The following is an 18,465-nucleotide window of genomic DNA, read 5'->3' as shown; positions in this document are numbered from 1 at the left end:
ATTATATATTATATATAAAATATATATTTTATGTTAAAAGCAAAGAGTTTCCGGCTTTTGAAGTGCATTTCTAAGGAAACTAGTTTTCACGTGTAGAAAGAAGCTTATGGTAACAATGCACTAGACAATACATGAATACTGTGTAGCGAACCTTTGAGGTGGGGGAAGAGCATAATAGTGTGACGTTTGCTGAAGAAAATGAGTAAGATTTCTGATCTGGTCCCAAACTGGATCAGACCCATAATATCATATCCAGATAATATATCTGAATCCGGTTGGAGTTGGTGCAAATGTGGTTAGGTCTAGTCCCTTCTGGATTCAAAGCGGGTGATACAAATGTGTTTGAAACCTGGTTGAAATGTGTCTAATCCCAAACGTTTTTTTACCTACTTCACATGAAAATCAATATATTTGACTTGTTTTTAGTGGATTTGAGGTCGTATATGGGTCTAAAAATCTAGTATGAGATCCAAGTACGATCTACATCTGGAATAGGAATCTCATTTTGAAAATCAGACCTAGTGCTGTGTCAAGCTTGACCTGACACATATCCCACTGTTATTCTAAGTTTTCGACAGACCCATTACCAAATAAGCACAAACTCTAACTCGATATGAAATATTTGTATGTAAATAAATATGCTTTTAAACCAGCCCCTTTGCCTATTTCAGATGAAAATCAAGACATTAATGTGACCTGTTTTAGTGGATTTGGCATAGTGTGTCAGATCATATCTAGATCCAAAAACACTACTATAAGATTCAAGTCAGATCCAAATTTGAAGAACAAACCCACATTAAGGCTTCGTTCATGGAATTTAATGAGTTTAATTAATACCACTTACCCTCACTCGTGGAAAGAGGTCGGGGTAGGCTTAGGAAGACATGGATGGAGGTGATAGGAAAGGATATGAATGCTTTGAACCTCACCAAGGACATGGCATTGGATAATGATTGGAGGAGAAGGATTCATGTGAAAGACCTAGAATGATTTTCTTTTTTGGTTCATATCGCCGACCCCAATTGTTTTGGAATGAAAGCGTAGTAGTTGTTGTTGTACCCTCACTAGTGGAAACCATGTTTTGGAAGATGAGAATGGTGTTGAGAGCGGAGAAAGGGATGAAAAGATCAGGTGCAATATGGTTGCACAAAATTTTGTGCGTTCGTCCTCAATCAGAACTTGGGCCTCACACCTGCGGTGATGGGTCATTTTCAATTGCATCCTCACACAGGTGTACTTGTAACTTCAAGCTCATCTCTCATTTTCTTCTTCATTCCCATCACCCATCTCATCTATCTCATCTCATCTCCAACACCTGAGCAATAAAATAGAGTTTTGTTACTGAATCCGCAATTATTGAATTCAGAGTCAGAGTCAGATTCATAGATGGGAAAAGCTACTACAATCTTTTGCATGTTGGAATATAAAATCCTAAACCAAATCTGACCCCATTAGTTGATCTGCTTTAAAATCATCCAAGGGCCATTTTTTCAGTCAAGGTGCTTCATTGCAGAACTCATGAAGTCCCCTCAATTTCATAAGAAAACGTTTCCTAGGAGGGTATGAACCTTCACACTCAGTTTAGAAAATACTCATTTTATATAGATTATTTCCCACAGATTTGAGAGACAGTTGGGCCCTTATAAAGCCAGCCTCAAAGGGGTGTTTGTTACACTTCAATCAGGGAAGCCACTTTTCCTTGAAAGGAACACTCGGATGGAAAGTGCTTCCCCATAGGAGGAGGTGTGAACCCATTTTGGCTCCACCGTCATAGAGATGTTTGTTTCACTTGTTTTAAACCAGACACCCTCTTTCATATGAAATAGGACCTCTTTCATAGGAAAGGGCATCAAACAAATGCCCCCCTAATAAGGGTTCATGTGTTAGATCATGTGATATGACAAATGTCTTTCGTAAGAAGACACTTTTCCCTAAACAATCATGTGGCAGGGTGGGAAAGGTTTCTCGGCAGGAGAATAGGAAAGAATTTCCAGCCAAAATCTTTCATCCGAAAATGGTGGAGTGATGTGGCGCACATATATAGGATGAGTGTTTGTTTCAGGCCGGATTGAAAATGACCTCTTTCCGGTAACATCTAACTACAGTTTACTTTGCTAGGTGTCTGCTTCTTAAATTAATGCGTGGGTTGGGTCGGGGCAGAAACTTGTCCAGTTGTTAATAATTGAAGCAGTCACCATCAAGAGCACATCAGATCAGAGCAGCATGAAATTATACCATTATGATCTGCCAAATCACCACTTTAACATCCTCACCGTCTACAAATTACATAAAGACCGTGGAGTCCTCGTGGGATGAAGCAAGTCAAATCACTTGATCTGCTATCAACTGCCTTAGATACCGTTCATTCATGTGATGTGTGACAGTCAAATTTTTGCTTCAGTTTTTTTTTTCACTATTGATGTCCCTCGTCTAAAACTTGAACGACTTTAAAAAAAAAAATTGTAAGAACCATCTAAAAAACAACCTATGATGTTGATCAAATGTATCAAGGGCGATGTGCTCTTAGTCACCATCCGGCCCTCCGTTTCCGCGGGTAGGTTCAGTCTGCGGAACGAACCCAAATATATTATTATTATCTAACTGCAAATGGAAAAAGACCATACATTTTTTTTTGAGTAAGAATATTCTATTTTTTTTTTATAAATGTGATCTGCGATGATGATTTTGCATGCCCATTTTGCAAATGGAAAAGTCCATACTTTTTTTTAAGAAGAATATTCAATTTTTTAATAAATGTGATCAGCGATGATGATTTTACATGCCCATTTTATAAAGAGCAATAGGGTATATATATATAATTACTAGAATATGAGAACTGAAAATATAAGAACTAATTATGAACCACTATTTTCATAAGTTTTTTTTTTGTCTTTTTCTCTTGAATCTAACCGTATGAATGTGATCTATACGCTTGAATTTATAAGAGCCTGCTCTTGAATCATCCAATTTTGATGGCATAAATATGATTTTTTTAAGGTTTTAAAATCATTGGCTCATAGTCTTGGTAAATATTCAAGCATTCAAAAATCACATTTTTTCCTCAAAAATATATAATCCATTGATTGATTTCTAGCAAATTCACCATGCTAAGTACATTCATTTGCAAGAAAAAAAAATATTAAAAATGCTTATATTTCTAGTTTATATATATATATATATATATATATATATATATATATATATATATATATATATATTATAAAAACATAGAAACCACCCAAAGTAAAAGACCTGGCCCTGGCCCTGCTGCTGCATCAAGACTGTTATCCTACGGTCACTTTTCCAGCGACCTAAAACTGTGGCTTACCCTTGGTCTCATGAAGTGACTTTGCTTCAGCTTGAGCAGGGGGGTTGACGCCAGTGAGATTTGAACCTAGGCCACCTGTCTTGTCTTGTGGCCTAGGCTCCATCTGACTACGGCAAACCCCTTGGAGCTAAGGCACGTATACTTTACTTAGCCCAATTCCAAGGGCAGTCGGGTACCCCTACTTTAGCATCTGGTACTCCTACAACGATATAGGCCTTGCTGCTGCCATCTAAGGGCAAACCAAAAGCCTCGTCTCTCGGGATTTGCGCGAAGACTGTTGTGGTCTCCCTGTAGTATGTGGTCTCTCTGTACTATGTAGTCTCCCTCGCTCTGTATCTCCTTCAGATACGATTTCTTTTATTTTTTTTAGTCTCCTTCTCGGGGAGGTTCTCTTGATTGTGATCTCTCCCCGTTGCTTCGTTTCTTTCTCCCGTTTTTCTTTCTTTTTTTCTGGTTTTACGTTTGGAATTTGTGGAATCTACCTTTTGTGTCAAGGAAAAGTGATTCTCTTACCGTTTGCATTCAATTCTCCCTCCCGGATCGGGAAATTCGCTGAAAAAAAAAGTGATCTTTAGGATTTCGGTTTGGTTTCGAGAGAGAACGATCGCTAATGGCGAAGATCCTTCTTCACGGGACGCTCCACGCGACGATCTACGAGGCGGACTCGCTCTCGAAATCTCACAGAGCTACCGGAAGCGCACCGAGGTTCTTCCGGAAAGTAAGATCTTCGTTTTTTACTTGGTTCGGATTTCGGAACTCTTTTGATTCTAGGTTCGAGCTTAGGGTCTCTGTGATAAGTTTTTTTTTAGTTCCTGAATTTGAATTAGTTGGATCTGCTCCTGAATAGGATCCTTCAAAATGGCTTCTGCTTGCTGACAATTACAAGTTTTTGTGGTCTGGTCAGAAGCGCCCTTCCTTTTTTTTGGCGGGAGAGTGATTATTTGAGAGATCGGAACTGAATGAGGCCTGTTATAATGCTATTGGTTTGCAAATGTAGTGTTTTTGGAATTTTCGCCCTTTTTCTTCCAAGAAAAATAGAGCATTTGTCAGATTTCTTTAAGTCGAGGGTATCAGTCCTCTTCTATGAGGGATTACCGGTATGATTTTGCAATAACTTGTTTATTTGGATTTTCCTAGTTCTGAAATTTTGTAAAGAGGGGCACTCGATGAAAGAATGTCGATTTACTTGAACCTTCGTGCTAGATTACTCGAAATTTTGCTTTTTCCTGTGATTGAAGTACGGAATAAAGGCCTTAGTGACTAATCATGTGTCTTGCTCTTCTGTTTTTTGGATTCCTCATGATGTTTAATCTTTGAGAGTACGTGTTGTAGCAAGAGGAATTCAAATGTTTGAGGTGCGCGCGTGCTTGCACACGCATGCACTTAGATTTTGCATATTCAGCACGTACACATACATACATGGCACATGCACACGCACATCAATAGTTCATAGATGTAGACGACCAGAGAATCTGAAATACTAGAGTCTGCAGTGTATACGAGTTGTTCTCCAGATATTCTGTATTGTTTATTGTTCATAGAAGTGGTCACTTGATTTCCAGGACTACATTTGGTTAACGCATCGCAGCCTAATCTGAATCCTGGACCCAGAATGCATTGTCAATACTTGGTATCAATTTTCATAAACATCAGCATGCCAAATTCCACCCAAATTCCGTATTAAATTGCTCAACATATGTCAGTTATGGATTTCGAATCTTCGATACCTCCATTGGATAACTCCATGATCTCAACTGACCCTGTTAGCTGTATCAACCAGATATTCCAGTAAGCCATGCAAACCATTGTTGGTGAAACGTGATAACAACATAGACACCAGACATTGCATGAACATTTATACCATCAACACATGCCCATGACTGTTTCATTTTTAGATGTCCTCGAATCTTTTTTTTTCCCCTTAAGTTGCAGTGAGCATAACTTGTAGTTCTTCATATGCTTGAGTCTTGAATTAGTGGTTCGTAGCTGCGTTTGTAAAATTGGAGTCTTATGCATACCACCATGTGCACATGTATGTGTGTGCATACTTTGTAATGCACTTTGAAGTCACCTTTTCTTGTTACTTGTTCATGATTTTGGAACCAGTACGGAAGGAAAAGGAGATTCTATTTGTGCAATCAATTAAAAGGTTAATGCCAAAAAGTTCTGTACATTCACACTGTTGTCCATTGACTTATCATGGCATATTAATTTATCTTGTGAACTTTGGTTTTGTTTCTTTTTGTAAAACCTTGATGGGTGAGACTGGAGGAGTTTAATTTATGCATCCCTTCCACAGAAAATGATAAATGTCGCTACATGATCCTTGCAATTTTATTATATGGTACATGTTTACTTTCATTCTTAACTGTGTTTGTAACTGGAAATTTGGAGACCATCGCTAAGCAAACAGCCTCAAAGAGAGGCCTTTCAAAACGTTTTTCATGGATCAGGAGGGTATCGTTTGGCCGCCCTAAGGTTTCATGACATTCTATTTGGGCCTCCATTTATTTAGTTATATATTTGGTTGATGCTTCATTTTTTCTTTTTCTTTTTGTGATTCATTATTTACTCTTTGCAAATCCTTTTACAGCTTGTTAAGGGCATTGAAGAGACGGTTGGATTGGGCAAAGGAGGTAGCCACCTTTATGCAACTATAGATTTGGAGAAAGCCAGGGTTGGCCGAACCAGGATCATACACAATGAACCTGTTAACCCCCGATGGTATGAATCTTTTCACATTTACTGTGCTCATATGGCTGCCGATGTGATCTTCACCATAAAGGAAGAAAACCCCATTAGTGCATCATTAATTGGAAGGGCCTACTTGCCGGTTCAAGAGATCCTAAATGGCGAAGAAGTGGACAGATGGCTGGATATATGCAATGAAGACCGTAAGCCCATTGGTGGAGGAGCTCGGATCCATGTTAAACTCCAGTTTTTTGATATCTCTACTGACCGAACATGGTCAAGGGGGATAAGGAGTGGTAAGTTCCCTGGTGTGCCGTATACATTTTTCCCTCAGAGACGAGGATGTAAAGTTTCCCTTTATCAAGATGCTCATGTGCCTGATAATTTCATTCCTAAGATCCCTCTTGCTAATGGGAATTTCTATGAACCCCATAGATGTTGGGAAGATATCTTTGATGCAATTAATAATGCAAGGCACTTGATTTACATTACTGGATGGTCTGTGTATACCGAGATCACGTTGATTAGGGACTCGAAGAGGCAGAAGCCAGGAGGAGACGTTACTCTTGGTGAGCTTCTTAAAAGAAAGGCAAATGAAGGTGTGAGAGTTCTTATGCTAGTTTGGGATGACCGTACCTCTGTTGGTTTGCTTAAGAAGGATGGGCTAATGGCTACACATGACGAGGAGACAGAAAATTATTTCAGGGATTCGGAAGTTCACTGTGTATTATGCCCTAGAAATCCTGATGATGGTGGAAGCTTTGTGCAGGATCTGCAGATCTCTACCATGTTTACCCATCATCAAAAGATTGTGGTAGTGGACAGCGAAATGCCTAATCGAGGAAGTCAGAGAAGGAGGATTGTAAGTTTTGTTGGTGGCATTGATCTTTGTGATGGTCGATATGATACTCCATATCACAGTCCCTTCAGAACTTTAGATACTGCTCATCATGATGATTTCCATCAGCCCAGTTTTGGTGGTGCTTCGATCAAGAAGGGGGGACCTAGAGAGCCATGGCATGACATACATAGTCGCCTTGAAGGACAAATTGCATGGGATGTGCTATACAACTTTGAGCAGAGGTGGAGGAAGCAAGGTGGAAAGGATTTGCTAGTTCCTCTAAAAGATCTTAGTGACGTCATTGCCCCTCCATCCCCAGTCACTTACCCTGAAGACAGAGAAACTTGGAATGTGCAGTTATTCAGATCGATTGATGGAGGTGCTGCTTTTGGCCTCCCCGAAACTCCTGAGGATGCTGCTAAAGCTGGGCTGGTTAGTGGGAAGGACAACATCATTGACCGAAGCATTCAAGATGCTTATATAAATGCTATCCGTAGAGCCAAGGATTTTATCTACATTGAGAACCAGTACTTCCTGGGGAGCTCATTTGATTGGAAGGCTGATGGCATCAAGCCTGAGGATATTGGTGCTCTGCACCTAATACCTAAGGAGCTCTCTTTGAAGATTGTGAGTAAAATAGAAGCTGGAGAGAGGTTTTCTGTCTATGTTGTGGTGCCAATGTGGCCGGAAGGAGTGCCTGAATCTGCTTCAGTTCAAGCAATTCTTGATTGGCAAAGGAGGACAATGGAGATGATGTATACGGATGTTGCTCAGGCTCTACATGCTAAGCATATCGAAGCAGACCCAAAGGATTATTTAACTTTCTTCTGTCTTGGGAATCGGGAGACAAAGAAGAGTGGTGAATATACACCTGAGGAATCACCAGAGCCAGATACTGACTATATTAGAGCTCAGCAAGCAAGAAGATTTATGATATATGTTCATGCCAAGATGATGATTGGTAAGATATCTCTATCCTGTAGACAATTTTTTCCTTTCATTTCATTGGATGAACTTTTATTTGTTGGTTGCTTACTACATCAAAGGCTCTCATTATTATTTATTTGTTCTAAACTGAACTCATGAATATCATCAATATACCTTCCTAACATTCTAAAACTGGAAGAGGGTGACCCTTGTTAACATGAGGAAAATCCATTTCTCTATTGAGAACTTTGCTTTTAAAAGTTCTCCCATCATGAGATATTTCTGAGATGCAGCTACTGAATGACTAATTTGCCAAGTCATTTACCATCATACTTGTTAGAATGAGGAAAATCCATTTCTCTTTTAAGAACTTTTGGTTTGCTTTGAAAAGCCCTCCCATCATGAGATATTTCTGAGATGCAGCTTACCGAATGTCTAATTTACAATTCTGAATGTGCACTAGACAAATATCATGTTGTTTCTTTATGTAATTCCTGAGTTTCACAGGATTAGTGATCTGTTTACTTTGTAGTTTTCAGAAAAGCGAATCTCTTCAGGGTTGTGTGGATCCTATGAAATGGCAATACACGCATGGGCCTTGTTGGATTAAAATTTCATTGAAGAGCTCGTCTCTCCCTTTTTTTTTGGAACAGCACCTAACTCTTTGGCATAATCCAGAGATGCATCTGATGTTTGGATATTTTCAGTAGGCACCAAGAAAAAAACATTTTTAAAGATCGATGCAGTAATACTAACCTATCTTGTTTGATACGAAGATATTACCATTTTACCCTCAAGGAATTTGAATGCCAGCCTCGGTTTGCAAGGCTTATGAATTAAGATAGGTTTTGATTTGATATCTTCCTCTAATTTTTTATTTTATTGTTCTTTATTTATCCTTAAAATGTGTTGGTATAATTAGATCATCATTGTCCCCATGCTACACCAAGTTGGTTCAACTTATAGAACAGCGGGTTCGAAATTTGGAGAAGAGAGAAATTGTGATTAGTAAAATTTTAAGATCACCTAAGGAGATTTCTCTGCATATTTAATGCCAAAACTGTTCATAGGTTTGCTTGATTAACCATAACAAAATTTAGGCGCATTTTAAAAATGTAGATCCATTTTTGAGTTATGCATAAAACTTAGGTGCCAGTTCGAACATTACCCTTCGAAACAAATTTCTCATGAAAACTTGGATTTATGTTCTCAACTGCAGTTCTAACCTGTGAATAATAAAAAGCTTATATCTTGATCTCCATTGCTTGGCAGTTGATGATGAGTACATAATCATTGGATCGGCTAACATAAATCAGAGGTCCATGGATGGAGCCAGAGACTCTGAGATCGCCATGGGCGCTTACCAACCATATTACCTGGCAACTAGAGAAGCAGCCAGAGGACAAATCCATGGCTTGAGAATGGCATTGTGGTATGTGCACCTTGGCATGCTCGATGATCTATTTTTGCAGCCACAGAATGTAGAATGTATCCGCAAGGTTAACAGAATCGCGTACAAATATTGGGATCTATACTCCAGTGACAAGCTTGACCGAGACCTTCCCGGCCACTTGCTTAGTTACCCGGTTGGAGTTACAAACGATGGCGAAGTCGCTCAGTTACCAGGATTTGAGTTCTTCCCAGATACCAAAGCTCGCATTCTGGGAGAAAAGTCCGAGTATTTGCCACCAATCCTCACTACATAACCTAGTGGAGCTAGGTAACTGCTATCGTCCCATTTCAGTTTCTTACGTTTTCACCCTGGCCGAAGGATTTGTGTATTAAATAAAGATAAAAAACTGTTTAAAAATGCCAAATTGTTGTTAGATGTCTGTAGAATGTGTTTTTAAGTCCATGTTCATGATGGTGGTGATCACCTGTGTATATTTCCATGGTGCTTGATGTGACTTGAGTCGAGCCTGTTGATTGATTGCCATTGTCCATAAGCTTTCTTACTTTGTTCATGTTAGAGCTTTATATCTCCTTCGCTTTCTGCTTGTGCAATATGCTGAAATGTGACCACTGGGGATTCGTATACCCTAAAAAAGAAAGCCACTAGTAAATGAAGGGATGGGGCTAGGGATGGCAGTGGACTGGGGGAAAGCGGAGCCCCGCCCCGCCCCGCCTTGCCCTGTTTGGACCGGGATGAAGGGTATGAAACGGGGATGGAGGCGGGGACGAAGGTTAAAATCCATCCCCGTTCGGGGATGGAGGCGGCGATGGACGTACCCTTTCCCCCGCCCCGTCGCTGCCACTTTCCCCCTCCTCATCCCCGCCCCGCCTCATCCCTGTTTGAACCGGGGATGGAGGACATGAAACGGGGATGAAGGTGGGGAGGGAGGTTCTAATCTTGAGGCGGGGCGGGGGTGGAGACCTTGTCCCCCGCCCCGCCCCACTGCCATCCCTAGATGGGGCAACAAGGAGTCGGCGGCTCATCATTGCTTTTTAGCGTTTGAGAGTAGCCCTTTAGATACACCCTATTATAAGAGTGTGGACACGGGATGTCCTGTTTCGAGCCTGCACGTGCCCGCCCCTATGTCCAAGTTTAGACGTGGGCCTGCCTAACCTCTTTGGACAGCTAATGGGATTGGTAAGGAGGGGCCGTAGATGCTGTCAGATCCACGACATGACTTTCGTATGCGTTCATCCAACTACCATAATGGACTGCTGTGCTGTCTGCCTTTTCTAGTGTGGATCAGGGCGGTATTGGGCGGTATTGCTGTCAAGGGGTCCCTTGAAAGCCGTTCATTCATCAGAAGAATGACATGCAGCAACTAGGGGTTTCAACGCCTCGGGTTTGGTTCGGATCTAGGTGAAATCAGACTTGGATCAGATTTTTGGGTATGGTATCTGGTTCGGGCCTGGGTCTAATCAGGTTTATTATAAGAAAAACCATGCCTGGACCAGATAAGAACTACATAAATCAAACCTGGACTATACCCGGAAAAACTATATTTTTTTTATCATTTTTATATTTGAAAATTTGTAGGTCTTAATCGCAACTCAGGTCACGTACGAGTCTGGTATAAAATTTCACATATACCCAGGTCCATGCATTAATCAGACCTTCTGGTCCGAACCCAGGCCTTAACCAAGTCTTCTTATTTATCACCATACCTGGACTCTATAGGGTTTGGTTTGGGTCGGGTCTGGTTAAACCAGGCCCATTGACACCCATGACAACAACCACCATGGTGTTGCCTTTGCTCTCTCTCTCTCTCTATATATATATATATACAAGAAAACACGTTGTTAGCGATGGAATCTTTCCGTCGCTAGTTAGCGACGGATTAGTGAGCGACAAAAATCCGTCGTTATAATTAATGAAGCTTACGAAAATAGCGATGGAATATAGTATGTCGTCCAGTCCGTCGCTAAGTAGCGACGGATGTTGCGACGTACTGTTTTGTCGTTACGGTCGTACCATTTACCGACGAAGTTAGCGACAGAATCTAGTCCGTCGCTACTTAGCAACGGATGTGGCGACGGAATATCGTTCGTCGCTATTTTCGTAAATTTGATTTTACGTTGGCTTAGCGACAGAATTAATCCATCGCTAACTTTCGAATAACCCTAATCCCAGGCAGCTTTTCCTTTTCTTCTTTCGCTGCTCCCGCTGTTCGCCGCTCCCACCGTTCGCTGGTCCCACTCCTGTCGTTCGTCGGTCCCACCGTTCGCCGGCCCCACCTTTCTGAGAAAGGTAAAGGATGCCCCTATGGTGAGTAAGTGATGCAAGCGTATCACATGTTATTTAATTTATTAGATGTAACACTTTATTGTTCACACACTCACTTAGTTATTGATATTTAGGGTTGCTTCGTTGGAGTTCAGAGATCATGCTGAGCATGATTTTAATGTATGAATATTGAAGTGTTCTTATTTTTGGAGTACGGAGTCCATGCTAGGCATAGTAGTAGTTAGTGAGATATTGAAGTGTGTTTGCTGCAGGTACATGTTTGTCATTTGTTTGATATGAATGATTACGATGTATTGCAATGTTTGATGTAATTGTATTCATGCTTGCATGTAACTTTCAATTTGATTATGACTTCCATGTGAAATTGTATAATGAAAGCATGTTTCAAATGATTGGATCGTATCATGATTACACATGAAAATATTAAGTTATCAATGCATGCATCAAAATTCTTGTTAATAAATTTGATATGTTCTTCATCGTAGCATTCTGATTGTTTTCTTTTAATTCGTTAGGCTATTATTCGTAACATCATAAGAAAATGACTGCAAACCTTTCAATTATTTGAATGTATTGTAATACTTGATGTGAATGCATGAGTTGTATTGCAACACTTGATGTGAATGATTAAAAATTTTATTTGAATGTATTGTGATACTTAATATGCATTGTAATACTTAATGTGAATGATTTGAATTATTTGAATGTATTGTAATACTTGATATGAATGATTCGAATGCATTGCAATACTTGATGTGAATGATTTCAATTATTTGAATGTATTATAATTTATGCAACGAATGATTTGAATTATTGCAATACTTGATGCGAATGACTTGAATGCATTGCAGTACCTGATATGAATGATTTGAATTATTGTAATACTTGATGCGAATGACTTGAATGTATTGTAATACTTGATGTGAATTATTTGAATGTATTGTATGACATATGTTATTTGTTAGAATATGGTTCGTGGAGGTTATAGTGGTCGCTCATCCAGTAGTAGCCAGGCTCAACCTTCATCTTCACGGGCTCCTGTGATAGGTATATCATATAACTAATTGGATGCTTGATTAGTTCAAATGCGCATTCTGAAAATTTCTAACGTATTTTTTTACAGATGATGTTGCGCTTGTACACGACCCACCTACACCAGTTGATTACACAAGTCAGGAGCCAACACAGGAAACAGGGTCTTCTAAGGCTGGCACAAGAAGACTCATTCGAATAGTGTATATCGATAATCGACCGTAAGTAATTTGTTTTCAATTATTGTATATCTTATAAATATTTTATATTGATATTTACTGTGTAACAATTCATGTGCAGCACGAGGTTTGAGCCACAAGAAGTAGTACGGGAGATTAGGAATTCACTTCTTCAACATCTACCAAGACCGGTTGCTTAATGGAAAGAGTACCCAAAGGAGGTGTTAGACAGATTGTGGTTCTCATTCATGGTATACAGTTGTTCCTCATAGTTAATGTGTTTCATATTTAATTTATTTAAGTAATGTCTACTAACTTTCTGAAAATATTTGTAGGCTTCGAATCGCTTCGCAACTACGGTGGAAGAAAATGATGCAAGGAAGGTGTGACAGAAGGTGTCTGCCAATCGATTTGCAGACATGCTGCACACTATGAAGACTGTAACAAAAAAAGCATCTGGCGTAGTAGATGATCCATTATTGTGGAAGGGCCATGACCCTATTACTATTAGGAGAGATTACTGGGATGAAATATGCGATAAGTGGGCGAGAGATGCATTTAAAAATCGCTCTGCGAAGGCTGCACAAAATCGATCGAACATGTCCGAAGCCCATCTACACACAGGTGGATCAAGACATTTGGGAGCCACCTGAAGAAAATGGTAACTCATCAATATATAATATTAATTTTATAAGTATTGTTGTAAAGTTGTGTACTAAATCTTTTGTTATTTAATTTCGCAGGAAGCAGAAAAATGAGGCAGTGTACCATATAAGGATGTGTTTGTTGAAACACATAAACGGAAGACCACGAGAGTCTTCGTATCAGAGAAGGCGAGAACGACAATGATATGTATTTATTCTATTAATAATTATTGCAATATATATGTAAGTTATCATAATGTTATCATTAATTATTAATGAATACTTTAAACATTATTTTGTAGGAGGCATATGAGCAACAGATGGTAGAGCGATATGGCGATGACGCTACTCAGCATCCATCATTTGATCCTACAGCATGGGTGACTGCAGCAGGTGAACTAAAAAAAGGTCGCGTGTTCGGGTTTGGAAGTAATATGAACACTTCACCAGTTATTGCTTCTTCCAGTTACGACTCACCGACTTCTTGCGCCGACATAAGCTCCAAGCAGCAGACTATTCTTTCCGGTGATGATGTACGCCAGATCATTACAGAATCACTGAATAACTACTTCTATGACACCGTCGCTCCCTTTCTTCGAAATGAGATCAACAATCTTGTTCTGAACAGGGGATCTTCGATTCCAGGTCCCTCTCAGGTATAATCACATATTCAGTTTTTTGTCTGCCTTAGAACACATATGAGCATAATCAAATCACATATATAACTTTTTGCCTACCTTAGAGCACATATGAGCATGATAGAATCAGATATAGAGTTTTTTGCCTGCCTTAGAGCACATATGAGCATGCTATAATAACATATAGAGTTTTTTTATTGCCTTAGAGCACATATGAGCATGCTATAATCACATATAAATTTTTTTGCCTGTCTTAGAGCACATATGAGCATGCTATAATCACATATTCAGTTTTTTTACTGCCTAAGAACACATATGAGCATGATAGAATCACATATAAAGTTTTTTTGACTGCCTTAGAACACATATGAGCATGCTATAATCACATATTCAGTTTTTTGACTGCCTAAAAACACATATGAGCATGTTATAATCACATATTCAGTTTTTTGACTGCCTTATCACACATATGAGCATGATAGAATCACATATAGAGTTTTTTTATTGCCTTAGAGCACATATGAGCATGCTATAATCACATATAAAGTTTTTTTGCCTGTCTTAGAGCACATATGAGCATGCTATAATCACATATTCAGTTTTTTGACTGCCTAAGAACACATATGAGCATGTTATAATCACATATTCAGTTTTTTGACTACCTTAAAACACATATGAGCATGCACAAATCACATATAGAGTTTTTTTACTGCCTTAGAACATATATCATTTATGATAGAATCACATATAAATTTTTTTGCTTTGCCTGCCTTATAGCACATATGAGCATGCTATAATCACATATTCAATTTTTTGACTGCCTTAGCACACATACGAGCATGATCGAATCACATATATAGTTTTTTGCCTGCCTTAAAGCACATCTGAGCATGGTAGAATCACATATAAGGTTTTTCTAGCTGCCTTAGAACATATATGAACATTCTATAATCACATATTCAATTTTTTGACTGCCATAACACACATATGAGCATGATAGAATCACATATATAACTTTTTGCCTGCCTTAGAGCACATATGAGCATGATAGAATCACATATAGAGTTTTTTTATTGCCTTAGATCGCACATGAGCACATGATAGAATCACATATATTGTGTAATTTATTTCATTATATTTTGTTTATCAATACTGACTGTTCTTTTCTTGTGTAGGCTGCTAGCGATAATCATCGTAGCGGAGTTGAAGGGACAGATAAAGACAATGAACAAGAAGACGCACAAAATCTTGGCGATGATTAGAGAACTGTGTTGAAGAAGTTCTATTTTTTTATGTTTCCTAATTGTAATTGTTGAATTGTAAATAATTAAACTTGTTAATTTTAAGGTGGAACAATTAATTGTTGTAGATTCTTGTTATATGGAATTTTTTGTGTGGTTTGTTTTTTATTTACAGGAAATATAAATTGTACAGGAAATATAAATTATACCGTTCTCGGTATTTAATTTTCAAATATTTTTTTTTTAATTTTTTTTCATGTTTGCGACGGATTAGCGATGGAACCATCCGTCGCTATTCATATAAATCTAGCGACGACATAGCGACATAAGTAAATTTGTCGCCAAGCCATGGTCTCCGTTTAGTACCGGCGGATTGACGACGGAATACAGCGCTCGTTAGTCCGTCGCAATTAGCGACGGACCTGGCGACGGAATAAATCCGTCTCCAGTTAGCATCGAAAAATTCGCGACGTAAGCATATTGTCGCCTCGTCGTCGCTAATCCGTCGCTACGCCTGTTAGCGACGGAATGTGGTCGTCGCTAATCTACTGCTTTGTTGTAGTATATATATATATATATATATATATATATATATATATATATATATATATATATATATATATATATATATATATATATATATATATATATATATATATATATATATATATTGTGTGTGTGTGTGCCCGTACGCTTGCAGAACACCTACTTCCTTTTATAGGCTATAATGCACCTTAAATATGCTTGCAGCATACTTAAATGACATCTTCATGCTTTCCAAATTTTTATTAAAGATAAATTAACAAGGCATATTTCAATGATAAACATTTAAAAAAATTGACTTTATTAAATGTTAAATCTCTCTCTTATGTGGATCTCTCTCTCACACAACACATGAATATGTGGATGGACATGGATGATGGTCTCTCTCTCATTCACACATGCATATTTGGATAGACACGGATGACAGCATGATTACACATGAATCCATGCCCTTCCACGTAGAACATGGTTGTTAGACATAAATGCATGGGTGTGCATGTCATCATCCATGAATGTATGTGAGAGTGCAATCATCCACGTCAGCATGTGTTCACATGCATCTATGTCAAACGTTGGGCATGGATGCACATGCCATCTTCTGTCATGAGAGAGAGATCCATGTATGCATGTGTAGGTAAGAGAGAGAGGAAGAACCATGTAACATTTAAGAAAGTAAATCTTTTTTAAATGCTCAGTTTTCTTTTTAACGAAAATTTGAAAAGCATGCAACTGAAATTTAAGCAGCATGTATATTTAAAATGCATTACAGTCGTTGGATCTCGAACTAGGAGAACTTAAGAATCTCCTAGTTTTTGACATTCACCTTTAACACCATGTAACTAGAATATCACTTTTAAATTGTTAAATTTTTTTTCCAATAAGTAGGACCAAAAGTTTGGATGCGCACAACAATAGTGCTTTCTTAAAAGTGATAGTTGCTACACTAAGGTTGAACCTGAGTGCAGTAGGGTTGAACACAAAATCGCTTATAAGATACAACCAAGCTTGTACCTCATATGCAATATCAGCCACTCCTACCACCACGACACAACTACCTTGAACAACTTCACAAAAAAATGACAGAAAAACAAGAGAGAGAGAGAGAGAGAGAGAGAGAGAGAGAGAGAGAGAGAGAGAGAGAGAGCGACAAGAAGAGACAATAGAAAAAGGCTAAGCCCGTGACTTGAGAAAGCTAAGGTTTATATAGACCCCAGTAAAATAGCCTAAAGGATCGATTGTATGGGCCCGTCAATGCCAAATGAGTGTTAGGCACTCATTTAAGGCTCAAACGGGTAGCATGCACCAATTTAAGCACTCAAATAGTGACCCAAGTAGGCCTCATGCACCCACTCTCCTTAAACGCACCAAAAACATTAAGGCTAGGTGTTGCTCTCTTGATAGGTCAAAAATGACCTTTGACTGCCTTGGTCAACTACTTAATCATTTCAAAAAATAAAAGCTTTTTTATGTTGTACAAAATTATCCAAAATAAGTGATAAAAAGATTTGTCAAAGTCAAACCAGAACCATAACCATAACCAAGACCAAGACTAGACCGAATTAAGCCAAGTCGGGCTGAGCTCAACTGAATCCAAAGCCAAAGTTAAAGTCATATCCAAATCCAAGTTCAAAGTTTAATTGACTAGCCCATTGAGATAGGGTTCAAAGTTTGAAGTTTAAAGTTAAATTATATATATTGTTAGCAGTGATATATTGCTCCTGAAGCACCTACTCTCTTTTAATAGCCATTGGATCTTTTGAGATCCAATGGCTACAATGTATGTGAGGTGAGTAGTTTATTTGGGGCGGATGCCTTCTAAAGAGTAACGGAGGTTGTGTCGAGCATGGACATGGATGTATGTGTTCACATGCCATCATCCATGTCATGTGAGTGAGAGAGATCCACATATGCATGTGTGTAAGAGGGAGTTAAAAAGAAGAATTTAAGGAAGTAAACCCTATCTTAAATGCTCAATTTTACGTTTAATGAGAATTTGGAAAGCATGCAATTACCATTTAATTTGTATGCATATTTAAAGTCCAACATAGCCATAATAAGATAAACATAAACAAATTTAGAAAAATCATCAATAAAAATTATGAAATAAAGATTACTCCCACGAGTTATAGTGTTTTTCAAATCACAAACATCATTATATATAAGTTCAAAAATTTTAAAACACCCTTTCACCCCATGAAAATGTTTTTTAGAAAATTTTCAAGAGAATTAAGTTAGCAGAAATAAAAACAATCTTATTGATCATATTTTGTTTGAACAAGCCATAAAAAACAAAGTCTTTACTAATACATATATGGTTCTTCGATAATATTAAATTATCTCTGTGTGGTCAGTAAGAAGGCTGATACAATATTCTTAGTCACAGTGAGTACATGATACACATTCGTGAGGGTACATTTTCTTAATGTGAATTGGAGTTTCATAATTTCTTTTTCTTCAACCTTTGCATAATGATAGTCTTCTATGTAAACTTAATTGTCTTCTCCCGTGACATCATATGTTTTAAGCATACTTCGGTCATATAAGTATGAATTATAGACTTTGAATCCACATATTACTCCTTGTTCATTTGAACCATAAAAATCAAGTTTACTACAATTACGAGGTTCTCTTTGAAAGCTTTCTACCTTGGTGCCTTGTTTCTTGAGGTGATGACACCCACTCACATAATGTCTTGTTTGTCACA

General features: G+C 38.4%; 1 protein-coding gene across 1 annotated transcript; it reads left to right on the top strand.

Annotated features, from left to right (window-relative positions):
- Positions 1-3,560: 3,560 nt before the first annotated feature.
- LOC149829617 (phospholipase D alpha 1-like) lies at positions 3,561-9,756 on the top strand. The gene is made up of 3 exons (XM_090016044.1): positions 3,561-4,046; positions 5,922-7,821; positions 9,060-9,756. Exons 1-3 carry the CDS (start codon positions 3,939-3,941, stop codon positions 9,491-9,493), a joined length of 2,442 nt encoding a protein of 813 aa, XP_089872170.1. The 5' UTR covers positions 3,561-3,938; the 3' UTR covers positions 9,494-9,756.
- Positions 9,757-18,465: the final 8,709 nt, after the last annotated feature.

The sequence above is a fragment of the Nuphar pumila genome, chromosome 8 (genome assembly GCF_984573655.1).
Source record: "Nuphar pumila chromosome 8, dmNupPumi1.hap1.1, whole genome shotgun sequence".
Taxonomy (NCBI): domain Eukaryota; kingdom Viridiplantae; phylum Streptophyta; class Magnoliopsida; order Nymphaeales; family Nymphaeaceae; genus Nuphar; species Nuphar pumila.
Note: the sequence above shows the minus strand (reverse complement) of the source record. Positions and strands in the feature narration are given on the sequence as shown.

What these genes read in the sequence shown, in the direction of transcription:
- LOC149829617 (XM_090016044.1), top strand. Translation starts at nt 3,939, where the DNA reads ATGGCGAAGATCCTTCTTCACGGGACGCTCCACGCGACGATCTACGAG. An exon ending in CACCGAGGTTCTTCCGGAAA is followed by an intron (nt 4,047 to 5,921) that starts GTAAGATCTTCG and finishes ATCCTTTTACAG; the next exon opens with CTTGTTAAGGGCATTGAAGA. An exon ending in TCATGCCAAGATGATGATTG is followed by an intron (nt 7,822 to 9,059) that starts GTAAGATATCTC and finishes ATTGCTTGGCAG; the next exon opens with TTGATGATGAGTACATAATC.